Source organism: Bactrocera latifrons, unplaced genomic scaffold (genome assembly GCF_001853355.1).
Source record: "Bactrocera latifrons isolate USDA-ARS-PBARC rearing strain unplaced genomic scaffold, ASM185335v1 scaffold_74, whole genome shotgun sequence".
In the NCBI taxonomy this organism is placed as follows: Eukaryota; Metazoa; Arthropoda; class Insecta; order Diptera; family Tephritidae; genus Bactrocera; species Bactrocera latifrons.
This window is the reverse complement of record NW_017537423.1, coordinates 608,518-621,082: the sequence shown is the minus strand read 5'-3', so window position 1 is coordinate 621,082 and position 12,565 is coordinate 608,518. Positions and strand designations below refer to the sequence as shown.

At 36.0% G+C, this 12,565-nt stretch overlaps 2 protein-coding genes across 2 annotated transcripts; both read right to left on the bottom strand.

The window, feature by feature from the left end:
• Window positions 1-7,719: 7,719 nt before the first annotated feature.
• On the bottom strand, window positions 7,720-9,331 carry LOC108976289 (protein YIPF1). Its single transcript, XM_018945287.1, has 4 exons — window positions 8,751-9,331; window positions 8,480-8,680; window positions 8,300-8,392; window positions 7,720-8,222 (listed from the first exon to the last, which is right to left on the bottom strand). Exons 1-4 carry the CDS (start codon window positions 9,210-9,212, stop codon window positions 7,920-7,922), a joined length of 1,059 nt encoding a protein of 352 aa, XP_018800832.1. The 5' UTR covers window positions 9,213-9,331; the 3' UTR covers window positions 7,720-7,919.
• Window positions 9,332-9,909: 578 nt separating this feature from the next.
• Window positions 9,910-12,249, bottom strand: LOC108976241 (probable cytochrome P450 311a1; the record flags this gene model as incomplete). Its single annotated transcript, XM_018945194.1, is given in 6 exon segments — window positions 9,910-10,570; window positions 10,627-10,945; window positions 11,016-11,085; window positions 11,151-11,333; window positions 11,405-11,599; window positions 11,732-12,249. Coding segments are annotated over 6 exon segments (1,497 nt in total). The 3' UTR covers window positions 9,910-9,994.
• Window positions 12,250-12,565: the final 316 nt, after the last annotated feature.

Here is a 12,565-nt window from a genome sequence, read left to right as displayed (position 1 = left end):
GAGTTATAGCGTCGCAAACATGGAGCAAAATAAAGAGAAAATACGGCATATTTTACAGTACTACTACGATAAAGGCAAAAATGCATCTCAAGCTACCAATAAAATTTGTGCAGTTTATGGACCCGATACAGTTTCCATTTGGTGGTCGAAGATGCGCCACGCTGCGGAAGGCCTGTCGTCGATAAAATGCGATAAAATCGCTGAATTGGCCGAAAGAGACCGTCATAGTAGCAGCCGTAGCATCGGTCAAGAGCTGGGCATGAGTCATCAAAAAATTGTTTATGAACAATTGAAAATTCAATAAAAATACCGCAAGAAATACCGCAAGACTTTTTTGACAACCTATTATTTTTGCTTAGCTTTTTTATTTCTGGTTTTAATTCTTAATATTAAAAAAAATGTATTCTTTATATTGTCTGTTGAACTTTCTTTCAGCTTCAATAAATAAATATATTGATTCTTTTTACTCAACTTAGAATTTCTTGCTCTTACTTATTTTGACTTCCAATTTTATTTTACACATATTTATTATTCTTGCGGCCGCATAAATTACACCCTATGGGTCAATAAGCTTGCTGTGCGCAAAATAAGAAATTAATTCCTTATTTTTGGCCCTGACAAAAGCTGAAAAGCTAAGTAAATAGCCTTAGGAGCCCAAAATTTGAAATGCTAATTTTAGAAGCAAAAGAAAAGGCGAGGAGTTTAGAATACATAAGAAGCTAGTGGTTTGGAAATTTTTCAGGCAAAGTGTGTTATTTAAAGGATCAATAAAAAAGAAGTTTGTTTAGCAACTTAAAATTTGCAAATTTTTTATGAAATCATATTTTTGGATCACATTTGGAAATTTCAAGGAAATAAATATTTTTTCTAAAGAAAATAATGTAAATAAAAAAATGTAATACGAATTTTTTTTCATAAATTTTAAAATTTTTAAATCTTAAAGCCCTCACATAAAAGCACACAATAACAGTTTTCCATAAAAAATTTATAAATTTAACGATTTCAAGTGGAAATCACAAATGTAGATACTCCCACCGCAAATTTTTTTGCATAAAAATTAATGCAGCTTTTCAGATATTCAAATTTTATAGTCATTACTTTAAGCTTATATGTATACCTTCGCGTATACTTTAAACACATGAATGTATGTATGCGTGTGCGTTTCAGCTATCAATCGTTCGACGATTTCCACCCATCCAATCACCAAAAATAAATAGAATTCTATTAATCAAACACATTCAAATGCTTCCCCACAGACGCCTCAACGAAATTTCCCAACTTCTATATCTACATATGTGAGAGGTTTTTGCAAAATTCCAACTACACACCGCGACCGTCGCGCTCTCCCACACACAAAGTCAATTCAATGCAAATAGCTTTGGGGTTGCACGACTGGTTGATCCTATTTTTGGGGCGCAGCATTCGCCTGTGCGAGCTTTGCTGAATTTCTTTCTTTATTTTCACAAAAAACACATATGAATGTACATAGTAAGTATATGCAAAGGCCATATGTATGAGTGCATGTATGTGTGAACCCCAGCTACGCTTTTTAATATTCAACGTTTGTAGCCGAAATCTGCTTGGCATTCAATGAAGGTGTCTACTCGTTGTGCGCTGCGCCCGACGGCGAGGTAATATGAAAATCTGCATTCACTTTTGTATAATTTCTGCATCATACAAATACACACATGTATGTAGGTATATAAATATGTACACATAGATATAACGTTATTCGAATGTTGCTGAGGATAGGGATGCTCGTTTCGAATTTCATATTTGCAAACGGAACTCATTTGGGATACTCGACGATTTATATTATTATATTATATATATTATGGCTGTGGCAGTAGGGTGCTCCTATCCGATCATATGTACGTTGAGAATAACCAGGAGCTTGGAAAAGAAGGAAGAAGCCAAAAAGAGGAGACGGAGCCCGAGGAAGATGACGACATCAACTAAGCAACTCAATACTATCGATTTCGGTCTCTTCGACTAAACAACTCAACATTAAAGTTCGCACGTAAACGGAACGTATTTGGATATTAATTGAGCCTTTACTGTGGTTCTTTTAGCGGCAGAAAATATCCATTAGAAGAATGCTGCGGGGTTAACAGTCCTTGGCTGGATAAGAATCCGGATCCACTCCAGTTGCGTAAACCCGCAACATGATCTTTGCTCTGTCTAACTATTCCGTGTATATAATAGTGATTTGATCTTGTTGGTGATACATTGATCGTCCGTCGGTTAGAGCTGTAACTTTGGTATATGTATGAATTCCATAAAAATGCTGCCGCTAAGAATGAAATTGCTTGGGTTACCAAGAAAAAGAAAAGACGTCTACAAAAGGCATTAATGTAACCCTTAACGGAGTTATCGATTTCAAGGCTTTACTGATTTGAATAAAAGCGTCACTTAAAGTCCTTGCTGCTGGATAACGGAAAACCCTACCGATGACTAGACTGGAGCGAACTCGAGGTTTTTCTCTTAAAAAGTGGATTTAGAGATCGATTTGGATTTGTGGTTGTGTGAATTTCTCGGGTTGTTGCATGGGATAGTATTAAGATTTTCTCGAGATTATTTTGAGACAACTCTATAAACGAAAACAAGATAAAAGCTTATAGATAAACTGAAAACTATGAGAACTCGGTTCAGAAAGGGCTTATCATTACAACCGCATCTTTTTCCGTCGGCATTATTTCTCTCTAACCTAATTTTCCTTAAACACTTAACTTTCCTTAAGCTATATTGCAAAGACGCCACCACTTAACTTGATCTGTCTATTTAAGTGAAGTCCCTCTAAATGTACATAAATATCTTACGGCTGACGAGAAAGAATGAACATATTCTCTAACTTGGCTCAATCCATTCTCAAAGCCGGCAGTGTAAAGACTAAACTAGTGCGTAATAGAGCAGCACCAGGGTTCTGTATACATTTCGTAGGAGTATGTTTAATGTAGATATAAACATATATCGAAGTTTAGGCGCTTTCGGTAATGGAAATCTGGTGAATCATTGAGCTGAAGCTATTGAATATTTTGTTCAATACTTCTCTAATCGTTCCTAAGTGAATTATTTGCTTGAAGTGAGGTCAAATAGTACGAAATTTTGTAAATTTTAGAGCTTATTGCAACATTTCAGTACCTAACATCAGAGTTGAAAGCATATTTGAAAGGTTTGGTTAATTAACTCATGAGCCCCAGCCTATCACGGCTAAGCAGTAAGCTTGAACGACCGACCTTTCCGATACGGATATTCTTTATATAATTTCAGTGCAACTTTGATATCCCAACATGTCTGATTTGACAAATTTAGCAATTTATTAGCATTTTCACTTAACCCTGTTTGCCCCCCACCGTCGTAATAGCTTGTAGATTAAAGAATTTCCATGCATGCACAAGCGAGTGCCAAAGCAGAAGTAGAAGTATTTATGCCCTCAAGAAAATTTCGTATGCAAATCAAAGGAACTCACACATGCAAACATAAAGAGCCTAAAGGTGTGCGATGAAACTTCGTAAATTTACCTAGAAAAAATGGGGTGTAAATACAAATTGAAGTGAGGACTGCAGGCGAAATGATTTACTGCATCAGAGAGTGCTAAATTGAGTACTTAATTAAGAGTGATACGCGTACTTATGGTAAATATGCGTGATTCTTGTGAGTTATGTGTGCATAAACGCTTATTTAGGAAAAAAAGATATTGTATGTGTGTAGGCAAACACAAGAGAAAGGGAGGCACAAAAGTATAAAGAAAGTTTGCTAATTTAATTGGAGATTCGAGAAAAAATAAAAAAAAATTACAAAAGTTTATAATTAAAGTTTTGACTTCATTTTGTTTGTTGTTTTTTTTTCAAGTCCTTTTTTTATTTTTTATTTTTTTATTAGTTTTTAATTTTTCGTTTATTATTTATTAATTTTTTTTCTTTATTTTTTATTTTTTCATTAGAAACTCGCGAAAAACAACAAAAAATAACAAATATTACATGTTTATAATTAATGTTTTGGCTTCAATTTGTTGCTCTTTTATTTTTTTAATTTTTTTTTTAAATTGTTTTTTTTTTTAATTTTTTTAAGTATTTTCTATAATTTTTTATTTCTTTTTAATTTTCTTTTTTTTTTTGTGTTTATAATTTTTAATATTTTTCTAGTTGCAAATATTATAACATTTGTACATACATACGTATGCGCTCGATATACATATGTACATACAAGCACTTTTCATACGCATATTCAACATCTGGCCGCACTGCATCATTTGCATTGTTTATATTGTTGACATTTGCAATGCTTGGACAGCTGGCAGGCAATATTTCAGAGCGCACATGTTTATTTTTTATTATTATTATTAAAAATAAAGTAAGCAACAAAACTAGAAAGCAGGCAACATAAAAACAACAACATTCATATTTAAAATAAACAGAAATAAAAAGAAAAAACAATAGAGCGTACCAAACGGACCAATAGATGTGGGCAAGTCAGCAGTGAGGATGCGCTGGTCCAAAAGGCCGAAAGTGGCACGCATTGATTGCATGACAAACGGAAACCGGAAAACGGCCTGCGGCAATAGAATCGAAATTAAAAGCAACCTGACTGTATTGGGCGTGGCAGTGGTGGTGGTGGCAATGGTCACAGCAATAACAAAGCGACGGACAAGTAAAGTGGCGGAAATGCAAATGTGCAAACAACAACAAAATGTGCATAGCGAAAAATATTTTACAATAACAAGAATAAAACAAAATTTAAAAACTTTTACACAAGCGATACGCCACCCACTGTTGCAGCTTGCAAGCGCGCATTGCAGGATTTATAGCGTAAACTTGCGTAAGTGCGTATGTGAGTGTGCACTGCTGCTGTTAGGCGAAGTTTTATTATGCTTGATAAGCCTGTCTTGTAATTTTGCAGCATGCAAAAGGGATGAGATTTGCATACCAAACCAGGGTGATGCAGACAAATATATTATATATACATGTACATACATGTGTGTGCATGTATATGAAAGCATGTAGCTGAATAGCAGCCGAAAACGTAACAGCAATTGTATGTAGCAGCGCAAAAGCACAGTTAAATTTAGCTGCAACGCAACGCGCATTTGCATATGCAAAGCAGTTGTAGCAGCGCTGCATGAGGGGAATGAAAAAGTGGCTGTAAAAAAGGCGCAGCGCTTACAAAGCAATATTTGCGCAAAACAAAACGAAAGCAACAACAGTACCACCACACCGTATAGCAAACGGCAAACAGCCAGCAGCGGCATTAACTTTCATAGCAACGCTGGCAACTGCTGCGCCGCTGTAACCACCACCGGCAGCGGCGCGTGTCAGCGGTCCATCAACTCGCTACTGCTCCTGCCATCGCCATTCATTTGTCAAGTTGTAAAATTTTCTAAAGTTTCAATGCTTTTTACCACACAACCAACAACAAACTCTAGTTGGCATGGCGCGTCAACCGCCTGGGCGGCCGGCGTCTGTTGTGCCAGTTGGCAGCGCGTAGCTTTAAAGCCTTCTTGTCTCAGTAGTCACCTCACCCCGAGTAAGCTGATTGGCTTTTCTTACTAGGCAGCCGTTTTGCTTGCTGCTTGCTGCTGTGCGCCTGGTAGAATTTGTAATTTGAATAATTTCTGTTGCGGCTGCCGAAGTGGTGAGCAAAAAAAATCAGCTTATAAATAAATGAGCGTATGCTGCTTGCTTGTTGGTTTGCCTGCCTGGCTGGCGGACTGCGGTTGGCGTTTGTGGTAGCGTAGGTGCGCGTGTTAGGCGCAGCTTTTTTCTTCTACGTTTTTTTTTTTCTTTGTAATCATTGAGAAGGAAAATAAAAGGTGGTAAGGAGGAATGAGAATATTGAGATTTAGCAACAGTTTTTACTTCTTGAGGAGGATAGGGCCGCAATGCTTAATCCTACGCACCTCTTGCTGCCTTTTGGGTACCACTCAAGCGTTTTACTGCAAATATTATCTAGTCGTTTTAGGTTATACATAGAGTACCTTGATTAAAGTCATATGCCGGGCTTATATCATTAACTGTTCGAATATGATTTTAGAGCTGTAAGTCTGGATCATCTCAATCATTACGACAGTAAAGGGACAGACAATAATTTTAATGGAAATTTAGCCATTTAAAATACTAATACTGCCAATGGATTTTCCCCGCTGGCTATAACGAAATTATAGCTGAAGACCAGGTCCATGCGCGGATTTAGCGGATACATATCAAGCCTGTGAAGTTCTATGCTCGTTTTTCAAGCAGATACACAGTCGGTATTTGTTACCGAGAGGTGCCCTCCAATGTTTGGTCAAAAAGAGTTTACAGGAAAGCGGTTCCGTTCCGATTTTGTAGAACCGACTGTCGTGGGAACGGATTTACTAAGGTTCTTGACCAAACAACGTCTTGGAAACGATACGAAGTCTTGTTTTATAGTTGTAGCACGAATTGTGCTATTACCACACTGTCTCTGAAATAAATATTTACGTAGGGGACTTTCGGTATCCGACCCAGCTTTTATAGATTCTCTATTTTTTTTTTTTCATTATTTTATTATTTTTCCATATTATTTTTTTATAATTTTTTTATTATAATTTTTTTTTATTATTATTTTTCAATTATTATTATATTTTTAAACATAATCTGTAAATTTTATTTCCGATTTTTATAATTTTTTATTTTTTAGCGTTATAAATTTTCAAACTGTTCCACTGTTCGTACCAACCTTCGTAATAGTCCGAGCGAATTTTCATTTTCACACCTAATTTTAATCAGCCAAGTGGAAACGTATTTCAACCCCACTGCGGATCAAATAAAAATAACAACAAAAACACACTTCGGCACAAACAAAAGCGCTTTTCCAGCAAGTGAACGCTTTTTCCAAACAATGTCAACAAAATCCGCTGCTGCTCAGTAGGATGCGCATGCATTCGTCAACAAACAAAATAAAGTCAACGGGAAAAGCACAGAATGGAAAAGGTGAAAGAAGGAAAAGTCAAACACGTGCTAGGAAAGGGCTGCGCATGCGTAGCAGAACGCGTTTTAAAAGAGAGGGGTTGTTAACTTGAAAGGAAAAGGTGCTGCGAAAAAAAAAATAAAAAACTGAACTAAATAAGTTGCGGTATGTGCTTATGGATTTGGGGTTGATTTGGAAGGCTTTTATTGTGTCGCACTTTAATATGACTATTGTAGCCTTGCAACAGCGTAAGTAACACAATGCAAACTAGTTTAGCTGCACCACTTTGCAAAAAAATAAATTTGTTTAATATTTAAATTAAACTTCACTGAGCGCTGAAGCGTTGTCAATGCCAATGAAATGAGTGGCAGTTGCTAAGGAACCGTTTTCCTTGCGTTGCTTTCGATGTTGCAAGCTACAAGTAAAGCGAAAGTGTACGCGTTTTGTTAAAATTAAAAAAATGAGTTGATGGAAGACCAAAGGACACGTGCAATGACACGCGTTGTGCAAATGAATGAATGAATATGTAAATTTAAATGAATTCATGTTACACATATGTACATATGTATGATGCTACATAATGCCGCTTAACTTAATTAGATAAAATTTTAAACGTAAGAACGCATAAACGCATTAACAAACAAAAGCAAAGCTAAATATTATACTTAAATATTTATATATAATAGATTCAAAGTGAATATCAAACATTTAGCATTTTTTGTATACATTTTTATGCCCATTTATTCAACCACGACTTGGCATAGCATTAATTTTAAATTAAATTCAAGTAATTACAATGGAATATGTTGGCATGTAAATAATTATATAGTAATAACAATATTAGTTTATTATTATATGTATTAAAATATAATTGAAAGTGTCAATTTGCGACAGTAGCAAATCATAAATCGACAATTTTTAAATGAATTTTAAATTTAAATAAAAATTCTTACTTTTCTAGGAAAAACAAAATTTATTTAAGTAATATTTACTCAACGTGTGCCATTGATCGGTACAATATTGCCAGCAACGGCTGGCGGGGTGACTACATGTTTCACCGCCTGTGTAACCGCCTCCAAGGCGGCCGGAACTGGCACATTTGCTACCACATTGCTGGGCACATGAAAGAAATACAACATGAAACCAGCAGCGAGTAGAAAATGTGCAGCCAATATGCCGATTATGAGGAATAACGACAACTTAGAGTTACGCAGCGCAGGAGTGAGCACGAAAATCAGCACGGAGCCCGAGAGTAGAGCGGCGGTAATGACTAGTAGCCATTGTAGCAAGCTAATCTGTAGCGCAATAGATGCAAAATACATATTGTAGTAATCATAAAGGATGATAGTTGTAGTAGACGTGTATTACCCACCTGTATAACCCACAATACGGAGACGGGTATGTAAATAAATAGCGAATAGCCGTAAATGCACATTAGTGACAAGAGGGAGGGCGAGTAGTCGGCCTGTCGACGCAAAGGATTATAAAGAACAATATATGTACATCCATATATAATATAAAATTATTCAAAGACAAACGCTTAAGCACTTACACTTTCAGTTTCCACATCATCGGTAATGGGTTTCAGACTATACTTAAAGAGCGCCCACAAGGCGATGGGGAAAAGATTGGCATAGATGAAAATACAAGTGGCGGCATAGGAGACTAAATGGAAATTATAACGCCAGTGGTAGTTGTCATTGGCGTGCTGTAAATAACTTGCGATATTGCCACTTATGGCAATCGAAAAAATCTGAGGAATTTTTTTCGTATGATACAAATATACATATGTATATATAGAAAGAAAATCACAAAGTACTCACCAACGTTACTGTAATCCAAAACGGCCCGTACAAGTCAGGATTTTGGCCAATGCTCGAACGCAAGTAGTTGCCACCAGCACGCTTTGGTATCATCGAATTAGCAATGCGCTCTATCACCACATAAGTATCCACATTAAAGAATTGCTGATAGTATTCAAGTGTAAGAAATGACACCTTGTTGCTAGCGCCAGTATTAGCGTCACCACCAGCCCCGCCACCGCCTGATGCAATATTGTTCATATTTCCAGCACCACCTGCGTTGTTGCTACCACTTAAGATGCCTGCTGAATGGCTCATGTCATAAATCAAATCGTTGAGTGCATTACTGCCGCGCGTTGCACCTGCAGACCCGCTAGAATGGGTCGGCGAGTTCACATTTATTTGAGCCGGTGGACTACTCATGCTCGGTGTGCTATTGTAATCCCGAAACTGTAGTAGATCATCTGCACCATTAGTTTGCATTTTAATCGCACTAATTTCGTATGAAAAGCTTAATTTATATAAAAACTATTTGATTTGCGAACGACACGTTAATGACAATCAGAAAAATTTGTTTGCTGAACTACGTTGGCGAATCATATGTTGTTGCGTTGCCAACTACTTTGCGTATACTTTTTGTAAACACAGGGTTGCATGCATTAAACAAACATATTTGGCTATTCAACCAATTAAACATGTTTTTTGTAACATATCAAACCATTATTTTTTGATATAAAAAAAAGGTTTTGTGCAATTTTTACATTTTTTCCATAAATTTAGTTTATCTGACCAAAAAGTTGAAATAAATTTTTGATTGTTTTAATAAAATAATCGATACATTTTGGATAAGAAAACTATCGAGATATTTGCCATCACCAAATTAATTTTGAAATTGAGTGACGGTAACTTAATGTCAATTTTTGTAAAAGTTTGTAAAAATCAAAAATTTTTATAAATTTTATTTAAAAAAAACATTCAAATTGTTTTACTATTGTTGGTTTTGTTCGTTTTTAAGCTGTTATCATAAGCAAAGCGTTCACATCTATGCAACCGGAAACAACCGAATGTACATCCGAAACCCAAAAAAAAATCAGAAGCTGGCCTAGCAACAACAAAAATGTAGGTTAAAAGAAGTAAACTGTATTTATGACCGCTAAATGTACTTTATTCAAACAGTAACTTATAGTTTTGCTGACATGCACTTTATTCGGACTCTTAATTAAATAATAAAAATATTCAAACCTTAACCTCGTCTTCTACGTAATTTATACTCTTTGACTGAACATCAAATTGAAACCATGCAGGGACTTCAGCACCATTTGCGACTGCAACACCAACTCTTCATGTTGATCGCGCAATTTCACCACAAAATTGCGCAAAATCTGCACCGTGAACATTTTCATAATTAATAAGGCATAATTACGACCTATACAAATGTGTGGTCCACCCGAGAATGGCATATAAACATATGGCGGCAAGTGCTCCTTCTGTGTTTGCGTGAAACGTAACGGTAGAAATTCATCCGGCTTATCGAAGTATTGCGCATCATGTGCAAGTCCATACAAATCAATCCAAAGGGTTATACCAGCACAGTACCGCCGCCCCCCGATTACCGTATCGCTAGTAGTCTGGCGTCCCGTGATCGGCACTACAGTATAGTAACGTAAGACCTCTTTGATGAAAAGATCCAAATATATCAAACGATTGAGTGCTTCGGAAGTGAGTTCAGCACCAACGGAGAGCTGTTCTTCAATTTCTGTCAACAATTTATGCTGTTCCGCCGGATATTTACCTAGACTGTAGAGCACAAAACACATCGCTGCTGTGGTGGTGTCAACACCCTGTATTATAAGCAGTTATATAATAGTATCTGGGTAATTCTGTGCAAATTACTCACCGCAAACACAAACGTATTCACCTCGTCACAAATTTCGCTGCGTGTCAACACTTCCCCACCTATTTGTGTGGTTAGCAGCGTGTCCAGCAATGTACGTCGCTGCTTGCGTATGCCTTCCTCGGCTGGTGCTGTAATTGCGATAGAAACCAACGACTCTTGTTGTTTAAGTGCCGCGATACGCTCATCAATCACAGTAGCCATCAGCTGATATATCACTGCGATGGATGCGCTCAGCTCGCGATACATATTTGTGCGTTGAAATATGAAATCCAGCGCCAATAGTGGGTTCGTCATGCGTTTGAAGAGCAGTTCACTGGTTCTGTGGTGTTAACAAAAACATTTTCTGTTTAACAAGAGTAAAATTTTAAAAACTCTCACAAATTACCGACTTGTGAAAGGCATGCAAATAGCGATTATGTGGATCCGTGAGCGAGTTCAGCTGTTTGCCCATTGAGGTTTCTAAAAATTACAAAACGGTGCGTTCTAAAAATATTTACGGTCATTAATTAATATCTTTCACCTACCTATAATCGCATCCAGTACACAAGCGAAGAGATAATCACTAACTTCTACTGGGCTGCCCTCGGTGGCATGCAGTTTTCGCACTAATTCCTCGCCATGTTGCGCTATCACGGGTGCGAAAGTATTGAGTATATTTACATGAAATGCGGGACTTAGTGCGCGTCGATGAGTTTCCCATTGTTTGCCTGGCGCAAAATAATGAAAAATAAGTTTCGTTTTTATTTTCCACTTTATTTAAATAATTTTAGCAACTTACCATGACTTATTAGCAGGCCGTTACCGATTAATACGCTTAGTTGTTGAAATGTCACCGGTCTCGTTAATGTCGTATCATGCAAAGCTTCACGCGTCTCCGTTGGACTATGCAGAAAAACCCATAACTCCGGTCCGAGCCATAAACGATAAGTTTCACAGTATTTAGCGCGAAATTCTGCGACGCTTTTGAATAAAGCTGTGCGAGTAAGTTTAGAGAACTTTATTTAAAAGTTGAAAAGATTTAATTTTTAAAATACATTTCTCCGTAACACTATTATCTATGAAAACATTATTATCTTTTAAAAATAAAATTTTCTAAAACACTCACATTCCGGCTTCAATCTGCTGATCATTTGCACATTACCAACCAACGGTAAGGCCCGTGGTCCGCGTATACGTCTACCGACAGTAAAAACCGGCCATTTAGCGTGTATAAAATAGCATGCCGCAAAGGTTAAAAATATAACTAGCACCAAGGACATGTTTCTAGTTGCATAAAGATGTTAATTTTTTATTGTTCAGTTTTCGGTTATCGAGCCCGTTTTTATTTAGTTTATTTTTTATAAGCTTTTGCAAATATAAATATTTTTAAACATTTCTTGTATTAATGCTTTATCATTTATATGAGTGTGTGGTATATATTTTTTATTATTTTTTTATGATTTAAATGTGATTTTTTTGTTTTTTATTTCTGAAAATTTAGTTCGTATGCATTTATTGCATTAAAATTTTATTATTCAAAAAGTTTATTTAATTTTTTTATTTATTAAATTTTAATTTTTTTAAGTGCATTAATTTTTTTTATTGTTTTTCTTTAAATACTTTTCAAATTGCACTTAATTATTGCTTGTTCACATTTTCTGATTCCTTTACTCACACACACACACTACTTTTCAGTATGGTTTTGAATTTTTGCTTCTATAATCCAACCAGTTAGAGCGGTAAGAACGATTTACGTGTGCTCTAAGCGATAAGCTTCACTAAACTGACCGTTTTAACTGCAGAAAATCAATATTTTTTTAATATCTATATATATACATACATATGTACATATGTATATGTATAGTACATACCACGCTTGAATGCACCAAAAAGCTAACTTGAATTTTTATAATTACTGTTATTGCGTAAACAAGAATTTGTGGATCTAAGTAAAGCCAAA